The sequence below is a fragment of the Procambarus clarkii genome, chromosome 68, assembly GCF_040958095.1.
Source record: "Procambarus clarkii isolate CNS0578487 chromosome 68, FALCON_Pclarkii_2.0, whole genome shotgun sequence".
Classification (NCBI taxonomy): domain Eukaryota; kingdom Metazoa; phylum Arthropoda; class Malacostraca; order Decapoda; family Cambaridae; genus Procambarus; species Procambarus clarkii.
The window spans coordinates 6,045,215-6,064,127 of record NC_091217.1 but is presented as its reverse complement, the minus strand read 5'-3'; the positions used below and the strand labels follow the sequence as shown (position 1 = coordinate 6,064,127).

Sequence of the window (18,913 nt, the reverse complement as noted above, 5' to 3'; positions counted from 1 at the left end):
ATCTTAGAACATTTCTAACAACCAAATCTTGAGCACCACCAATGGAGAGTAAATACATGAAGGACAAAGCTGGTAAATACTAGAGATGGCAGCTTTACGATTCAATATGCTAAATAATATATTTGTACATAATCTCTGATGCAGTAGCAACGATCGAGGTAACTGACGCCGTGTGTCTTGTATAGTGACTGTTGTGAGCCTCTTGTTCATCACTTGTCACACAAAAGATTATTGATGTGTGTATTTGTGTGGGTGATTAAATATGTATGTGTATGTATATATGTATACGTATATATATATATATGTGTGCAGGTATGTATGAGAGTGTGTACATGTATATATAACATTAATAATTGTGTAACTAGCGTCAAAAGATTGTTATTTGCTAAGCGAACTAGAGGGTTCAGTTCCTGAACCGATTATGTGCCTCTGTAATCCTTTACACCACCGCCCACGGGATGGGTATGGGGTGCATAATAAAGAAAGAAATTGAATTGAATTGACGCAGTGTAAATACAATGAAGCATGAAAATAAATAGTTCCAAAACCGCTTTATCATTTAGGAATATTTAAACCAATTTACGGTATGTACAAGTTTGACACATACATGGAAATACTGCAGTCAAAAATTATCAGCTTGCATTTTAAGCAGAAGTAATATAGAAATATTATAACTGTGTAACCCAACAGGAACACAGGGCACATCCCTCTTAGTAAAAACAGTCTTAGTCTGTCTTCTATTCTTTTGTCACAAGCGTGACTACACACACACAAAGGAAGCTCGACTGCATTCTCGAGTCATTTGGGAAATAATCTATCACAGTTTAAAATTTTTCATCCCATTTCGTACTCTAAAGCCAAAAATTACGTCACCATGAAATTAATTCATCAACTCTGTGATTACTTTCGCTGTAAAAGTCTGGTCTACAGCTGATGTATCTATTGGACCCCGCCATAAAGAACAAGACCGGTCTTGTGCCTGATGGATAATGAACTTGTCAATCATCTTTTGTTATGCCTGTCTATCAGGAACACTTGGGCTGATGGAGAGAGGTGTTCCTTCGCACGGGTGTTCCACCCGCAAGTGTGAACACATCAACGACACTTACAGCGAACCCAAACACAGGAGGATCAACCCTATGACAAATTGCCTCTGGGAAATCAAACCCAGGGGATTAGAATAATGGAATTAGACCAATGGGACTGGACAATGTAACACTATAAATGGTTGTGTATAATATTTAATATACCACGAGAGTTAGTCACACAGGATATTGGCGGCGCCAGGTTGTCTGCCATTAGCATTTCAAAAGTCACACCTTTTGAGTGTTAATTGGTCACAGGTTGCAGAGGTCAGGTCGCGTCAGGTGACCTTGCTCTCTGCTAAGCTGACAATTGTAGACGGGTGGCTGTAATCTTTCCATCAAACAAGCCGCTGTCAAGGTGTGGTAAGAAGGTAGCCAGAGGCTATCTCCTGGTAGGTGGTATATGTATGAGTGGGGAACTGTTTATATGTATATGTGGAGGGCTTTTTATATGTATGTGTGGGAGCTGTTAGTATGTATGTGTGGTGGGGGGGGGGGCTGCCAATATATATGTGTGTAGAGGGAATTGATTATGTGTATGTGTGTTGGAGGAGGGGCGGAGGTGTTTAGGTATGCGTAACATATTCACCGTTTATTCATTTGCGTGTTTTCCGAAAACAGACAGTGTCAAGCAAACGTTCGTGGCGCTTAGTTTGTGCGGCGTAGCATTCTGTTTCCCTTCTGCTGCAACACTTAACACCCCCCCAACTCCTCCCCCTCCCCCCGCCCTTCATGCCATAACTTAACACAATTCAACAAGATAAGTTCTTCACATTAAACATTTGAAAATATAGCATAAAAATAGTGTTAACTGTGCACTTAATATTTCCATATAGGAGAGAGAGAGAGAGGGAGAGAGAGAGAGAGAGAGAGAGAGAGAGAGAGAGAGAGAGAGAGAGAGAGACAGAGAGAGAGAGACAGAGAGAGACAGACAGACACACAGATATCAGTACTTACAGTTGTCCTTGGGGACAGGACAGTGGGTGCTGTGTCCATTCCTAGTGTGCCGTGCCGGTCCCCGCCACTCTGCAAAGACAATTAAGAACACCTTATCCAGCATCTTATCAACACTCCTGCTCTTCACCGCGCCTCCTGTACACAGGTATTTACACCATACAAGTTATCAATTAAATGGCAAGCGACAATGTTTTGATAAATACAATGGCCTTATGGTGCTTAGATTATATAGAATTAATGTTTCAAATAAAATCTTCTGCCAAAAAGTGTGTAAGTGTGCAGTAACAAAACAAAAAGATAAGTGTCTGATAGGCTTATTCTGTTTGTTTTCCTTATCAATGCGTCAGCTTAAAGAGAGATAAACATGACGCCCTCGACGAGGTATGAATGTTCAGGCAATACTCTTCACTTCACTTGGTGAATAGAAGAGTACCAGTACTCTTCTATTCACTCCCTACACAGCTGACCAAGTAAACTGAAGAGACCACCGAGAAGTTCCAAGTGCGTTTGATATGAGAAGAATCACTACTGAACGCTTGGGCACGCTGGGCAGTTGGCCAGGTGCCCCACGATTGTATAGACCCCCATGCTGCTGCCATAGACCCCCATGCTGCTGCCATAGACCCCCATGCTGCTGCCATAGTGCCCCATGCTGCTGCCATAGACCCCCATGCTGCTGCCATAGACCCCCATGCTGCTGCCATAGTGCCCCATGCTGCTGCCATAGTGCCCCATGCATGGGGGCACCTCTTGGCATCATTACACCCCCTCCCGCCGGAAAGCCTGTCCCTCAAATTTCAATCCGTAATCGTGCACTTTAGCGGACGGGCGGGGCCCATCATCTAGGTAGGGGGGCCCCAGTGCCTTATTGCTAAGGGCCTACAGTGCTGTTAAGACGGTCTTCGAGAGGAATGACAGAACTTGACCTGCGTACGGAGAGAATGTGGTCGGTTTCTGACGTTTCAGTGACCCGTTGGTCTTCTTCCATAGCTTGCAGGTTATTTCCCAAGCATAGAATAGGAATATTGATCTACTTTTCTTACTCTTTCAGTTTTTAATGGGGACGCTGGCTCAGTTTCTATATATTCTCAATATATTCTCTGCTCTGCATCGTGGATGTCATTGATGACAAATGGGAGGGTATAAGGTGTTGATGTCAAGTGGGAGGGCACTAAGTGGTGATGTCAAATATCAAACATCAGCCACAAGATGTCAGGGACCCCAGACATCAGCCACAAGATGTCAGGGACACCAGACATCAGCCACAAGATGTCAGGGACCCCAGACATCAGCCATAAGATGTCAGGGACCCCAGACATCAGCCACAAGATGTCAGGGACACCAGACATCAGCCACAAGATGTCAGGGACCCCAGACATCAGCCACAAGATGTCAGGGACCCCAGACATCAGCCACAAGATGTCAGGGACCCCAGACATCAGCCACAAGATGTCAGGGACCCCAGACATCAGCCACAAGATGTAAGGTACAACTTCAGATATAAACTCGTTAATCTTAGGTTTGTTGAGCGTCCATCACAAGTGTTTAACGAAGCGTCCTCTATTAATCCTCTATCCGAAATAACTTTACCAATATACAACAACTTTCACAATTGTGTTCCAAATGCATTTCCGAAATCAATATTTAAGTCCAAAATCCTCTTTGGCCTTGACTCCACCTTCCTTATTAAGTTATTACAAATAACGTTAGTGTAACAGGATAAATAACCCAGCGGGTTTTCTTCCTATTGGGGAGTGTTGTACATGCTGCTATGACGGTGTGTCCACTCACAGGATGAGTGGCGCTGCGCCCAATAAACTCGCCCCTCGTGGCAAAATTAAATTATGTTAGTGTACTCGGAGCGCTCTACGAGTGGTGTGGATCGATTAATGAAATAATTAATCTCACTTCAGCTGTCAACAATGTAACACTTGGACAATGTTATGGCGCTGTTACTCTTTTACTCTCGCTCTGGTGCTCTATGTCATCTCCCCCCCCCCCCAGATAGTGGGCCAGCCAGAGGCTTAGGGCCCGCGCACGAATATCCCTACACAAAATTAATAAATAATGAAAAATAAATAAATAAATAAAATCTCCCCGGAACGGTATGTAAGTGTATTCGCAAGAATGTGTACCACCAACAAATTTACTCACACAGAACACACACACACACACACACATATATATATATATATATATATATATATATATATATATATATATATATATATATATATATATATATATATATATATATATATATATATATACATATATTAGTCCCTTCACCTTCTAGTGTGTGGTCTGGTTAACAAGCACACACTTTATTTCAGGTAGTTAGAAGTTTCAAATATTAGTTCGGATAATCAGCAAATTCCCTCTTAATTATAGGTATACGCTAATACAGTCTCCACACGGTCAAAAACCTCCTCCTCCAGACTCTGTTGTTCACTCCATACAACACACCAGTCTTCTGTATAGGGAAAAGCCAGTCCCAGTCTGCCATTAACTGTCATCAAAGACGGAAATATGTTGGTGCCAAACCAGCGCTTCTGCAATTATAATCCCCTCTCCTCCCTCCCTTCCTCCAACGTCTCCCCCCCCCCTCTTCCTTCCTTCAACCTTTCCCCCCCTCCCTCCCTTTCCCCAACGTCTTCCCCCTCCCTTACTAACTGCAGCTAATTACCGCTGACAGGTTCTGTACACAGAGGCGCTAGGGGACGAATTCTGATACTTTTATCCTGAACGTTTCTGTCCTCAGCAGCGACTGCTATAGTGTCCTTGTTAGGTCCCATGTACATTATGCAGTTCAATGTTGGTGGTCGTGCTATAAAATGAACATAAATTCACTTGAATGTGCATAGTGAATAGTGGCCAAGTTCATCATAGGAATGATGAACCTTCGTTAATGAAGAATGATAATCACGCTTAATTTACATTCTCCAGAGAGGTGAAGAGCAAGAAGTGGCATGACTGCAGTACACAAATGAATAAAAGGGGTATAACAAGGGGGGGATATTAATATGCTGTTAAATAAATACAAATAAAATGAAACCTGAAACAATGGATAAAAAATGAAATATTTTTGACATAGAAAAAATCCTGGGGAAACGTTGGTTTGTAAATGGGATTGTTGCTTTATGGGAGAAGTCAGCGGGTGACGTCATGATGTGTGATGGTTGGGCTAAGCGAAGGTTAGACATATGTGAGTTTGGTTGTGAGTAAATACAAGCTTCCTCCCATGTGCCAGTAAACCTTCCACCGTTTTTAACACTATTGTGACGTAAAAGTGAAAGAATAAAACAATGACTATTCTAGCTGGTGTTATGCCAATCACATTAAATAAAAAACAATAAAGTAAATAAGAGTGCTTCTGACCACTTTACGGCGTGAGACCTGCAGGTAAAAGTCCAAAGAATAAAAAACTTTAAATATTTAATATAACAAAAATGACTTTAACAACAAATAAAATAATTCCCATATTGTACTTGGCATTACCACAATTCAAAATGCAAAACAAATATAAACAAACACGTGACAGCTACGTTAATGACAAAAGAGAGGTTATCTTGAGATGATTTCGGGGCTTTAGTGTCCCCGCGGCCCGGTCCTCGACCAGGCCTCCACCCTCAGGAAGCAGCCCGTGACAGCTGACTAACACCCAGGTACCTATTTTACTGCTTAAATGCAGAGATGTGCAAAACACAATATACAATAGTTGTACACATCTAAGGGTTCCTTTACGGGCTGTTCATGCCCGTGCCACCTCTTGGGTGGCTTAATCTTTATCAATCTTTATCTAAGGGTTCCTGCACGGGAGACATCTCCCGTCACGCAGGGTGCAGTCGCGCCTCCACAGATCTCCAGTATCAGCTCTTGATACTGGTAATGGCTCAAAAGGGCCACCACTTACGGGCTATTCATGCCCCTGCCACCTCTTGGGTGGCTTAATCTTTATCAATCAATCAATCAAGGGTTCCTGAGAAGACGACAGTAGATGTTACAGCTGTGAGAACACGAAGAGTATCCTGAGGTCTGGCCGATTGATTGATTGATTGATGAAGATTAAGCCACCCAAAAGGTGGCATGGGCATGAATAGCCTGTAATAGGTTTTCTCATAAATAGGAATTTCGACAGACTTATTAACAGCCTTCTCACATTTCACTGCACTAGTTTCCCCTCCCTCCTTGTCACTAAAACATTCCTCACTACCCCTACCCCTCCCTTCCCTCCATGCATCAATCCTGGGTGTACCCCCCTTCCACCTAATCCTTCCCACCCTCCACCCCCTCCCTTTGCTGTTGGAAGGCGCCGAATTCCTAGTAATTCGAGGACAATTTTCCGATAATATGCTTTATTGGGCATTTTGCTAGACCCTTTTTGATAACCGGGACGTGTGGCTGGTTCGAACCCCCTCCCAGGAAAGGGGGAGGGTTGAGGTGTAGTGCTTACCTATACGTGATTCGGGGAAGTGAAATCTAGCTCTTTGTACCCCCGCCTACAAGCCTTGCTGTAGTTGCGCTTTACCTTAACCTTCCTGTCGGTTGAATTCTTTCCTAACTTTACCCTTAATTTATCGATGGAGATGGAATCAACGACTTCTTTCTTCAGTACATTCCGTTTGTTAGACAACCGGGAAGGTACGAGTGTTTTATTTCATTCTTCGACTTATTAGCGCTTCCAAGTTTTATTTACTTTCCCTTGTTCTATTTTTGTTTCATTTCTAGTCTATTTCCGTTTAATTTCAAGAGGCAATCCTTGGCCATTCCTGCCAGTATCATTCCCAACATTCGAATAAATTCCTCAAGACCAAAATAACTCTCAGGTGAATATTTTTCCGAATTTGAGCGACAAAAACAAGACGAAGAAAAAGTTCGAGAATTGCATTTTGCTCTGAAAGACAACTTCACTAATATCAGAGTTTTATATACGAAGAAATAATTCGTAAAGAGGGAAAATTGCCTTGTGCAATGGTCATCCCAAGGTGCAAAGTTTAATATAATTGTTCAACTTAACTCACGCATGATGGAAAATTGCTTCTAGTAGGAGAAGGAAGAGGTGAAGATTGAGGAGGAGAAGGAGGAGGGAGAGGAGGGCAGGAGGAGAAGTAGGACGTAAAGGAGGTAAAAAGGAGGAGGGAGAGAGAGAGAGGAAGAAGAGAGAGAGAAAGGGAAACTTAGCGATGAGATGAAAATAGAAAGGGGAGGGTGGGTGTGGATCATTGGTCTGGTGGGGGGTAGATGGTTGAGGCGTCTGGTGGGGGGTGGTGGATAGTTGAGGGGTCTGGTGGGGGGGGTGGATAGTTGAGGGGTCTTGGAGGGGTGGATGGTTGAGAGAGTAATGAACTAGTGCCTTAATAGTAATAATTACATTCTTCAGACCCCAAACTCCTAATCCAGCTTATTGCTAATTCATTATTATTTTAATACCTGTCTTCTACGGATGAATGGTAGAGGTATAAGAATACTATAGGCAACAATTACTATGGTTATTTAAAGAGTAATTAAATGCAGATCAATGGGTGATATAAGTTACTTTAATTTATGCCAACAAGTTCCCCCAAGTCCAATATGCAGGAACTATTGGGTCGAGTACACAAACTTAATATTCATGTAGTCACAATAAGCAACACTTTAGCAGTCATCCTGGTAGAACAATTACAAAAGAAAAAGTAATTTTATGGATATGGAATATGAAAATTCTAATGTTCATAATCCATAACATGCTACAAACAGGCGATGAGTCACAATAATGTGGCTAAAGTATGAGGACCAGACCACACACTAGAAGGTGAAGGGACGACGACGTTTCGGTCCGTCCTGGACCATTCTCAAGTTGAAGTCGACTTGAGAATGGTCCAGGACGGACCGAAACGTCGTCGTCCCTTCACCTGCTAGTGTGTGGTCTGGTCATCATGCTACAAACATATTCAACTAATACATCATAGAGTCTATCACAGATTAAGAGAGTAATTGAAACAGAGCAATGCAGAGGATGTACAGTGACCACAACACAGAAGTTGCAACATCAGGATCTGCGGGTTAGTACAAGAATTCAACCAACTATGAACCACTTATTTTGATGAAAGGGAGCAGTAGAACAACAGAAGTACACTTACATCGCATCAGGCTTGGATACCCATGTGCATGGGAAATAGGCTTACAGGTTCCGAAAGATGAGAGGAAATGTCAGTACTGTGGAGAAATGCCCGACAGACCACTCGAACATTATCTAACACAGTACACAGTTACAAACCCATTAAGATTTCAACTTAGATTCAACAGAGCAGAAGAAGTTGTTAAACACATTGGGCCTAATCTTACTGAAGCGACCATACGAGTCATAAATACTCATACTCCGCCTAAGTAAAACAGAAACAAGTAACACTTAGTGGGCCAGCCAGAGGCTTAGGGCCCGCGCAGGAATATCCCTGAACCAAAAAAACTTTGCAATGCAAGTAAGATTCCTCGCCAGAATCTCCTGGTGATATCTTAAGCAATCTAACGTTAATACTGAATGTTAGTTATAGAATAGATTTCATACTCCTATTAACTAATATATATATATCTCTACTTAGACCTACCTTGATAGGCAAACAGATCACAACTTAATTATTTAATTAAGTAATAAACTATTAGCAAATTAGCATACATGTGGCTGCTCTCGTGAGTCTTGTTATGACTAAGCTTCAGGCATGATCCATAACTTTGTTAAACTAACTTGTATCAAAGTTACATACCATTGTATGCATAATGTATCATTTAAAAGATAAAATTGTTTCTTATTTTAAGATGTTGCATATAGGAATAGAGGGTTTGGGGGCCCACCACAGCCCGCAGGATGGGTATGGGCTTAACCACAGCCCGCAGGATGGGTATGGGCTTAACCACAGCCCGCAGGATGGGTATGGGCTTAACCACAGCCCGCAGGATGGGTATGGGGGGCTTAACCACAGCCCGCAGAATGGGTATGGGCTTAACCACAGCCCGCAGGATGGGTATGGGCTTAACCACAGCCCGCAGGATGGGTATGGGCTTAACCACAGCCCGCAGGATGGGTATGGGCTTAACCACAGCCCGCAGGATGGGTATGGGCTTAACCACAGCCCGCAGGATGGGTATAGGGTTAACCACAGCCCGCAGGACGGGTACTGCGTCCACACAGCCCACAGGATGGGTATAGGGTTAACCACAGCCCGCAGGACGGGTACTGCGTCCACACAGCCCACAGGATGGTATGAGGTGTAAGACAAATAAAACCAACCTAAAAAAAAATTATAGAACCCAAGAGAGGAAAGAAAAGATAATAAAAAGAGTTGAAGATAATTTTTCCTCCAAATTATATTGACCAATTTTGTGAGGCATCGCGATCCTTTCTGCAGCTCTCAGTAGGAGCAGGCAATTACTAAGTTTGTGTAGAGTAATCCCTACAAAGTTTTAATGACTTGGTCTAAACTCTTTTTTCAAAAGTGGTTCATGTGAAACTGTGCAGATACCTCTACGGAAAAGGGAGTAGTGCGGGTTGTTCCCTTGAATATAACACACACACACACACACACACACACACACACACACACACACACACACACACACACACACACACACACACACACACACACACACACACACAGGGACCAAAAAGCCAGAGCTCAACCCCCGCAAACACAATTAGGCGAGTACACACACACACACACACACACTCAGTAATTACAAAATTCAATAAATAATAACAGACCGACTAATTTATTTTTCCTTTGTTATATTTGAAAATAAAAAAGAAATGGTCGATCTATTTAGGATTACGTTTTAATGACCAGTTCACCCCAACGGGTAATCCCACAATTTGAATATGGAAATCCCATATCTCTCTATCTCATAAAAATACAATCTTTTGTAAAAATACTTTTGTTAATCTCCCTGCGAACTCATTTTGGTTTTCAGTAATTTGCACGTAAATTATCGCATCTGTTTGTCATACTCTTTGAACACAATAAGACACGTGTGTAATACTGAGCATAAGTATGCTGTAGGCTTATTATTGCAATGTTTGTACTGGTGTTATTTATTTGCAATTATGCCGATTCTCACGTAATTCAATCAAGACCAGCGAGTATGTCATGAGTATGCTGCTCATACTCACTCTCCCAGATGATAGCAAGTGTGCTGCTCATACTCACTCTCCCAGATGATAGTAAGTATGCTGCTCATACTCACTCTCCCAGATGATAGTAAGTATGCTGCTCATACTCACTCTCCCTCAGGATAGTAAGTATGCTGCTCATACTTTCCCACAGGACAGTGAGTATGTTGCTCATACTCTCCAACAGGACAGTGAGTATGCTGCTCATAATCTCCCACAGGACAGTGAGTATGCTGCTCATACTCTCCCACAGGACAGTGAGTATGCTGCTCATACTCTCCCACAGAACAGTGAGTATGCTGCTCATACTCTCCCACAGGACAGTGAGTATGCTGATCATACTCTCCCACAGGACAGTGAGTATGCTCTTCATACTCTCCCACAGGACAGTGAGTATGCTGCTCATACTCTCCCACAGAACAGTGAGTATGCTGATCATACTCTCCCACAGAACAGTGAGTATGCTGATCATACTCTCCCACAGGACAGTGAGTATGCTGCTAATATACTCTCCCACAAGACAGTATGCTGATCATACTCTCCCATTGAACGGTGGATGTGTAATTTATAACACTAATAACCTTGCATTGTAAATTTCCGGTTTACAGCTGCTAAATGTAAATTAAATGTAAACAAGGCCGCAATGATTGTTGCAAGATGCATAGATTCCGTAAGTTTATACGTAAATGCTTCATGAATCCTGGCCTGACCTCTACGATCCATCGTCCCCGACCTCATTGGAGGAGGTGTGTGATCAATCATGGAAATTTGTCTTTCGCGGCGAGACAGCCAAGTTATGAGGGGGGCGCGACCTGCACCAACCAGCACCGCGAACATGCGGGTACACATGCGCGTGTTTTTATGAGTGTCTCTTCATGCTTAAGTTCAAATCTTTTTTCAGAACACAACTCGCCAGGAGGTACAGCAGCCCAGCAGATGCTGCGAAGGAAGTTCATTAAGGTATTTTTGTAGGATAAACGCCAGCTAGGTTAAGTTCATAATATATGAGCCGATGCTCATTTGTCTATAGGGTATGTAGTGGTTATAATCATGGCATCTATACCGGTGTGACGTCATTGTTGTTTTGTAAATATAGCCACGTGGACGAGACATGTGTTTTCCTCCCGGTGCTACATTACCATGAATGCCTAGATATAACACCAGTCTTGAGGTTATCTTGAGATGATTTCGAGGCTTTTTAGTGTCCCCGTGGCCCGGTCCTCGACCAGGCCTCCACCCCCAGGAAGCAGCCCGTGACAGCTGACTAACACCCAGGTACCTATTTTACTGCTAGGTAACAGGGACATAGGGTGAAAGAAACTCTGCCCATTGTTTCTCGCCGGCGCCTGGGATCGAACCCAGGACCACAGGATCACAAGTCCAGCGTGCTGTCCGCTCGGCCGTCCGGCTCCCTCCCAGTCACCTGGGAAAATTGTCTATCAGGGATAATAGCCTATCGATTACCTTTAATGGTTTGCCTATGCCTGAACAATACAAAGGTTTATCCAGCGTATTATATTCCACATTATGAAGAGTTTTGGGAGACCCCCAGCCTCTATAGACTACATAGACCGGGTCCTCGGTAATGCCCGGACTGTGAGGGTGGTTAGTGAGGGGTGAGGGTGGTTAGTGATGGTGGTGGTGGTTGCGTGTAGTTAAGATGGTTACAGTGATGAAGGTGGTGTGTGTGATGGTGTGGCCTCCGTCACTCGCCCCGCGCCGGGTACAGGAGCTGGCACCTTCACGTATAATAAGTGTTGATCGCTAAGGATAAAGGACAACAGAAATGAGAGCTTTCGTGTGTTTTTCTTACACATGTGAAGACTCTTGAGTGAAAGTTACTCAATGTGGATATCATTATACTTTGTGGTTCACACACACACACGCTTTATCTTCCTTCTTTCTTTCTTTCCCATGTTTCTCTTCCCCGTTCCTTCCTCTCTCTCTCTCTCTCTCTCTCTCTCTCTCTCTCTCTCACTGTCTCTCTCTCTCCCTTTTTACTCCTTGTCTATGTCACTACCTGTCCTTCCCTCTTCCTTTCACTCTTTCTCTCTCTCTCTCTCTCTCTCTCTCTCTCTCTCTCTCTCTCTCTCTCTCTCTCTCTCTCTCTCTCTCTCTCTCTCTCTCTTTCTCTCTCTCTCTCCCACCTCCCAATCCTTTCCTGGTGGCTGGTGGTGTTATTGAGGTCAGTCTGGATCACTGGGATTGCCGTCGCTCTGGTAATGGTGACACACGACTCTAAACTATCCAGCTGCGCCTCATTTCAATTTGAGAACGAGACACGGAAGTCAAAATTGGCTGCCTGGCTCACTGAAGTTGGTGCCACAACGACACCTTCGGACAGCGGCGTACTTAGCTTATTTGGGTCACGGGATTATGGTGGGGGGGAGGTAGGGAGGATGTAGTAAGGTGATTAGCAGGTAAACGGTAGTGAACAGCGGGGTGTGGCGGCGATTGGCTGGAAAATGGCCACGCTGGAAGTCAATCGGGTGGAAGGAAGGAAGTGGAAGGAGGGGAATTGACTGTCAGAAAAGGTCGAAAATCATTCCACATTCGTTAATTCCGCTACACCTGCTACTGTCACTACACCTGCTATGGTCAGTACACCTGCTACTGTCACTACACCTGCTATGGTCAGTACACCTGCTACTGTCACTACACCTGCTACGGTCACCACACCTGCTACTGTCACTACACCTGCTACTGTCACCACACCTGCTACTGTCACTACACCTGCTACTGTCACCACACCTGCTACTATCACTATACCTGCTACTGTCACTACACCTGCTACTGTCACCACACCTGCTACTATCACTATACCTGCTACTGTCACTACACCTGCTACTATCACTATACCTGCTACTGTCACTACACCTGCTACGGTCACCACACCTGCTACGCCCACTACACCTGCTGCTTGTCGTAGCTAGTCCTACGGTAAGGTTATAAACGGTAAACACTCTCACCACTCTCATTCACTCACAATAAGATAATATAATGAGACACATCTTCTCATGAGTGAAACTGTTATTGTCTAACCACCACTCTAATCCTCACTAACAGAAATACTTACAAGAGTAGTGATGATAACGGAATATATAAGTAGGACCCCCCATATGCTTATTATTAAACTAATTATTAAATATTTGAGTGACTTGTTAGGATAATTGGAATATTACATGCAAAATAAATTACAATTATTGTTAGTTACGAGAGGCTTGCCACCTGACTATAAAAATAAGACACCTGTGTCGCTCATTAACTTATATATCACTCAAGGACTATAGGTGGCACCACCTCTCTGGTCCCACGTGTTGATGTGACGAGTGTCGACCAATCAGGTGACGCAAGCCCTCGTAGGTCGCCTCCCATTGGTTCACCTTGGTCACATGACGCGACAGTGTCGTCACTTCTAGTGACGTCATAGCCGTGTCTAACGCAATTAAAAATATAAAAACATATATAACAGATTCTCAATTTTCATTTATTCTTCCTAGTTAAAGTTAATTACGTTCAGGGGCCAGATTCACGAAAGCACTTACGCAAACACTTACGAACCTGTACATCTTTTCTCAATTTTTGGCGGCTTTGTATACAATTATTAAACAGCTAATGAGCTCTGAAGCACCAGGAGGCTGTTTAGAACAATAACAACAGTTGAATGGGACGTTTTCATGCTTGTAAACTGTTTAATAAATGTTACCAAAGCCGTCTAAGATTGAGGAAAGATGTACACGTTCGTAAGTGCTTGCGTAAGTTCTTTCGTAAATCTGGCTCATGGCTATCCCAATATATCCCTCCTTCCCTGTCCCAATATATCCCTCCTTCCCTGTCCCAATATAGCCGTCCTTCCCTGTCCCAATATAGCCGTCCTTCCCTGTCCCAATATATCCCTCCTTCCCTGCCCCAATATATCTCCCCTTCCCTGTCCCAATATATCCCTCCTTCCCTGCCCCAATATATCTCCCCTTCCCTATCCCAATATATCCGTCCTTCCCTGTCCCAATATATCCCTCCTTCCCTATCCCAATATCTCTCTCTAACAGCAGTTTTACCACCAGCCTGCGGTTATACCAACATTCCACCGTAAAGGTCACCTTTTGAGCGGCGATCTCAATGGCCATTAAACCCTTAGTTCGGGGCAGAGCAACACCGTGTTGACGATGCATCAACTCAGGCAACGTAAACTTGTTTCATAGATTTATTGCAACAGGTTGCAAAGTTCACTTTCCCAAAACGATATATTCGAGAGTTGGTGGTTAGTAAAGCACCTGAATTCACTCAGCCGGAGTCATGATGCTATGTTGCCGGCGAATAGCACAAACTGGCTAGTTTACTTGTTACCAGCAAGGAAGTTATTAAACAAATAATAATTAATTACTAATTTATTTTATCGGAAGATAGGTACATATATATATAAATATATATATATATATATATATATATATATATATATATATATATATATATATATATATATATATATATATACGTATTTCACACACATCCCCCAAGGAAGCAGCCCGTAACAGCTGTCTAACTCCGAGGTACCTATATACTGCTAGGTAACAGGAGCATCAGGGTGAAAGAAATTCTTCCCATTTGTCTGTGCCTAGTCCGGGAATCGAACCCGGGCCACAGGATTACGAGTACCGCGCGCTGTCTACTCAGCTACCAGACCGCCCCCCCCCCTGTGTGCATGCGTGTGTGCGTGCGTGTGTGCGTGAGATAGAGTAAGGACAGGGGGCCCAGCGTAATTAACTTACGACACGCGTTTTTCAACAAGTTGTACGAATTCTTTGCAGCGAAAACCCGAGCGACTCTGGGTGGCAAATTTTCACCCCGAGAGGTTCTGAATGAGGAACATTTTATTTGGAGGTCTCTTGAGGGTGAATGTGGAGCGCTGGTAATGAGGTCTCTGGAAGGTAGAGGGGGGGGGCGGTCTAACTACCAGTTTATGTCCAAGTACCAGTCTGTAAGGCTCGTTTCACAAGGTTGCGTCACATAATTATGGTCCTTAATAACACTTTTGTGTACTTAGTGGCGCGTTTATCTTTCAAGTGTATTCATGTTTTTGGAGTCTATGACGTACGAGTGCATTAATTACAAGAGCCAATAGCTACATTTTGGAGTGTGAATCATCTCAAATTTCTTATCGGGTCTCTCTCTTTCTCTCAAGAAAAACTGTCCATCTCCAAACAATGATTTTTGTCTCATGAACTCTTGAGACCTTTCAAAGGTAATGTTGCTGTATACTTAATGAACACACACGCATGCACACTCCACTAGGCTAGTCCCAGAACTAAGAGGCACGAGTTATGAGGAAAGGCTGCATGAAATGAACCTAACGTCGCTGGAAGATAGGAGAACTTGGGGAGACGTGATCACTACCAACAAAATTCTAAGAGGAATCGACAGGGTAAATAAAGATAAATTGTTTAACACGGGGGGTACTCGTATTACCCAGCAGGAGAGACCAGAGACCACAGAATGTATTGTGACCACCAGGAGAGATGAGAGGTCACGGAGACTCTCTCTGTCCGGTCGTGTTGGTCGAGCGGTTAAGGGATCCTGTACGCCAGCAGAGTGCTCCTGGCAGTATGGGTTCGAGTCACTTCTGGGGTGTGAGTTTTCAGTTGCATATAGTCCTGGGGACCATTCAGGCTTGTTCGCATTTGTGTTCCTCACGTGTGCCCCAAAGAATGAGGTGATTTGATAACATACAAAGACTCTCGCTACTACATGGATATCCAGTCCCGCTCCCCACAGCTCTACTGGGTAATGCGTTGCTGGAGATAGCAGGCAGGTGTGGCCCCACACCGGCGATGCTCCACCATATCTCTCATCACATTGGAACACCATATACGTACCCTGTGGTGCAGGGTATGGTATAAACAGTAGCGTGGTGTGGGCGTGTGTGGACAGGAGAGTTGGCGTGCAGAGGGGCAGTTTGGTGGACTTGTGTCTGTGGAGTTAGTGACCTGTCGTCGCCATTAACACACCTCACCAGCACAATCACCAACATTCCTACAATGAAACCAAGACTTACAACGATGCACCGTAATCTTCAAGAAACACTAATAGCCAATTAAGGCGGCGGGTATGTTCAGCTCCCCCGTAAGAGCTGAGCACGAAGGGAGACGGAGACTCACTGAGCCTCTAGGGTTACTGCCTCTACACCCTACACCCTCTAGACTCCACAACACCACCATTACAAGTCCCTCCCAGGCCTCTCAAGGTCAATAACAAGTCCCTTCCAGGCCTCTTAAATTTCCTGGACTTAGTACATATTTCCTATGTACATAGTACATATACTATGTACTATATGTACTATGCGCTTTTGGGTACAACAGTCCTTTGGTGTTGAAGCAACAGTTGCTATAAGTACTACCGTTCTTGAGAGATGAGTTACAATATATATATTTCAAACTATGCCAAGAGACAAACTGCTCTACCACTACAGACATGTTCCTCTGCGTACTCCTTTTATGCTGAAGACGTTTATTGAGATCTGTGACGCATTTGTGTTTCTTCGGAATCACATACGTTGTTAACAAGTCCTCTCTGTTTTTCCACCATTGTTGCGAGGTTCAGTTTTACAAACCGTACCTTCTGGCAGAGTTGTTTAGATTACAAGCCGAGGCCAAGCACTAGAGCCCTTAAGCCTCTCACCTGCGTGTGTGTGTGTGGAGGGGGGGGGGGTGCGAGCATGTGCGTGCGTGTACGTATATATGCAAGAGTTCAATTACGACACTTTAGTATGTGCTTTATACTCACACATTCCAAAACACACAATGAGCCTCTTTCCACTCATACATGCATATTAGTATGTGTAATATGCGCTATGTATCACGTATTATGTATATTGCATTATAATAATATATTAGGTGCATATTCATGAAGGCGAGTATACTGGAGAACTTGTGACATTAGCGTCACGCTCCGCCTCCACTTTTCCATCGTAGTAATTGCTCTCAACATCAAACAAGTCGCTGGGTCTGAGGCGATTAATCTGGCTCTATGGGATGTTGGCGGCACTGCGGCCGGATGGAGTGACGGACTCTTGGGTGGGGGTCCCAGCGTCCAGATGGGGGGTGACGGACTCTTGGGTGGGGGTCCCAGCGGCCAGATGGGGGGTGACGGACTCTTGGGTGGGGGTCATAGCGTCCAGATGGGGGTGACGGACTCTTGAGTGGGGGTCCCAGCGTCCAGATGGGGGGTGACGGACTCTTGGTGGGGGTCCCAGCGTCCAGATGGGGGTCACGGACTCTTGGAATGGGGTGGAGGGAAAGGGAGGGAGAGTGGGGGTCCTGGAGTCAAAAAACTTATCTCTCACTCTGGAGACGGAGTTATTGTGCAGCCTTCAGAGGGCGTCCCGCCGTGGCTTGTACGGTGACAATGGATGCCTTTGCCTTTCTATTCTTGCCTGGGCTGACGTGCTTCTTGAATATTGAATGTGTTGAATGTTGCGCGCGATGATGTGTTTGTGCGTGTGTGATGAGGGTGTGATGATCATGTGCGTTTGACCGTGTGTTTGGGTGTGTGGTGGGGTGTTTGGGTGTGTGGTAACCCGGGCCCTTAGAACTACGACCCCCGAGCGCTGTTCACTCAGCCGCGAGGCCCTTAACCAATGTGTGTGTGTGTGTGTGTGTTCATTAAGTATACAGCATCATTACCTTTGAAAGGTCTCAAGAATTCATGAGACAAAAATCATTGCTAGGAGATGGACAGTTTTTCTTGAGAGAAAGAGAGAGACCCGATAAGAAATTTGAGATGATTCACACTCCAAAATGTAGCAATTGGCACTTGTAATTAATGCACTCGTACGTCATAGACTCCAAAAACATGAAGACACTTGAAAGATAAACGCGCCACTAAGTACACAAAAGTGTTATTAAGGACCATAATTATGTGACGCAACCTTGTGAAACGAGCCTTACAGACTGGTACTTGGACATAAACTGGTAGTTAGCAGTGAGTGAGAATTGGCAATTCGTAACAACAAAGGAAAGATAAGATTGGTCAGGTGGGGATAGGAGAAATGTAGGTGAGAGGAAATATTTAAGAATGAGGCATAGCACCAGGGTCTTACGGGCTCACCATAGCCCGTGCTACTTGCAACTTGTTCCGAGTAGCTGAATCTATAACAACAACAACAGCACCAGGGTCACATCAATTCACAGTCCCGCTCCTGTGCCAGGTAAGTCCACAACGGGCTCACCATAGCCCGTGCTACTTGCAACTTTGTGTTCTGAGTACATATTTGGTGGCAAGCACCAATATGTAGTTATGAACCACCACAAAGTTGACTTTCGTATTAATGAATTTGGACAACTAGAAACTATTCTTTAACCGCAGCATAAATATATGACCTAACCTCTCCTAGCAGTCCCAGGACCAATACACACAATCTTAGGCACTAACACAGTACTTATATAAGTGTTATACTATGCCAAGAAATACTTTATGATTAATTTGATTTATCCCCAACTGTATACAAAGAATAGTAGAGACAATAGTTGAGAGGCGGACAGACTCATGGCACTATCCACCCCATCACTCATGGCACTATCCACCCCATCACTCATGGCACTATCCACCCCATCACTCACGGCACTATCCACCCCATCACTCATGGCACTATCCACCCCATCACTCATGGCACTATCCACCCCATCACTCATGGCACTATCCACCCCATCACTCATGGCACTATCCACCAGACAGC

General features: G+C 44.2%; 1 protein-coding gene across 1 annotated transcript in view; it reads right to left on the bottom strand.

The window, feature by feature from the left end:
* LOC123774778 (uncharacterized) overlaps window positions 1–18,913 on the bottom strand; it is a 285,909-nt gene that overhangs the window by 180,690 nt on the left and 86,306 nt on the right. Inside the window, exon 3 of the mRNA XM_045769374.2 lies at window positions 2,043–2,111. Coding sequence (XP_045625330.2) covers window positions 2,043–2,081 — 39 coding nt within the window. The 5' untranslated portion in view covers window positions 2,082–2,111. The remainder of the gene's footprint in view (window positions 1–2,042; window positions 2,112–18,913) is intronic.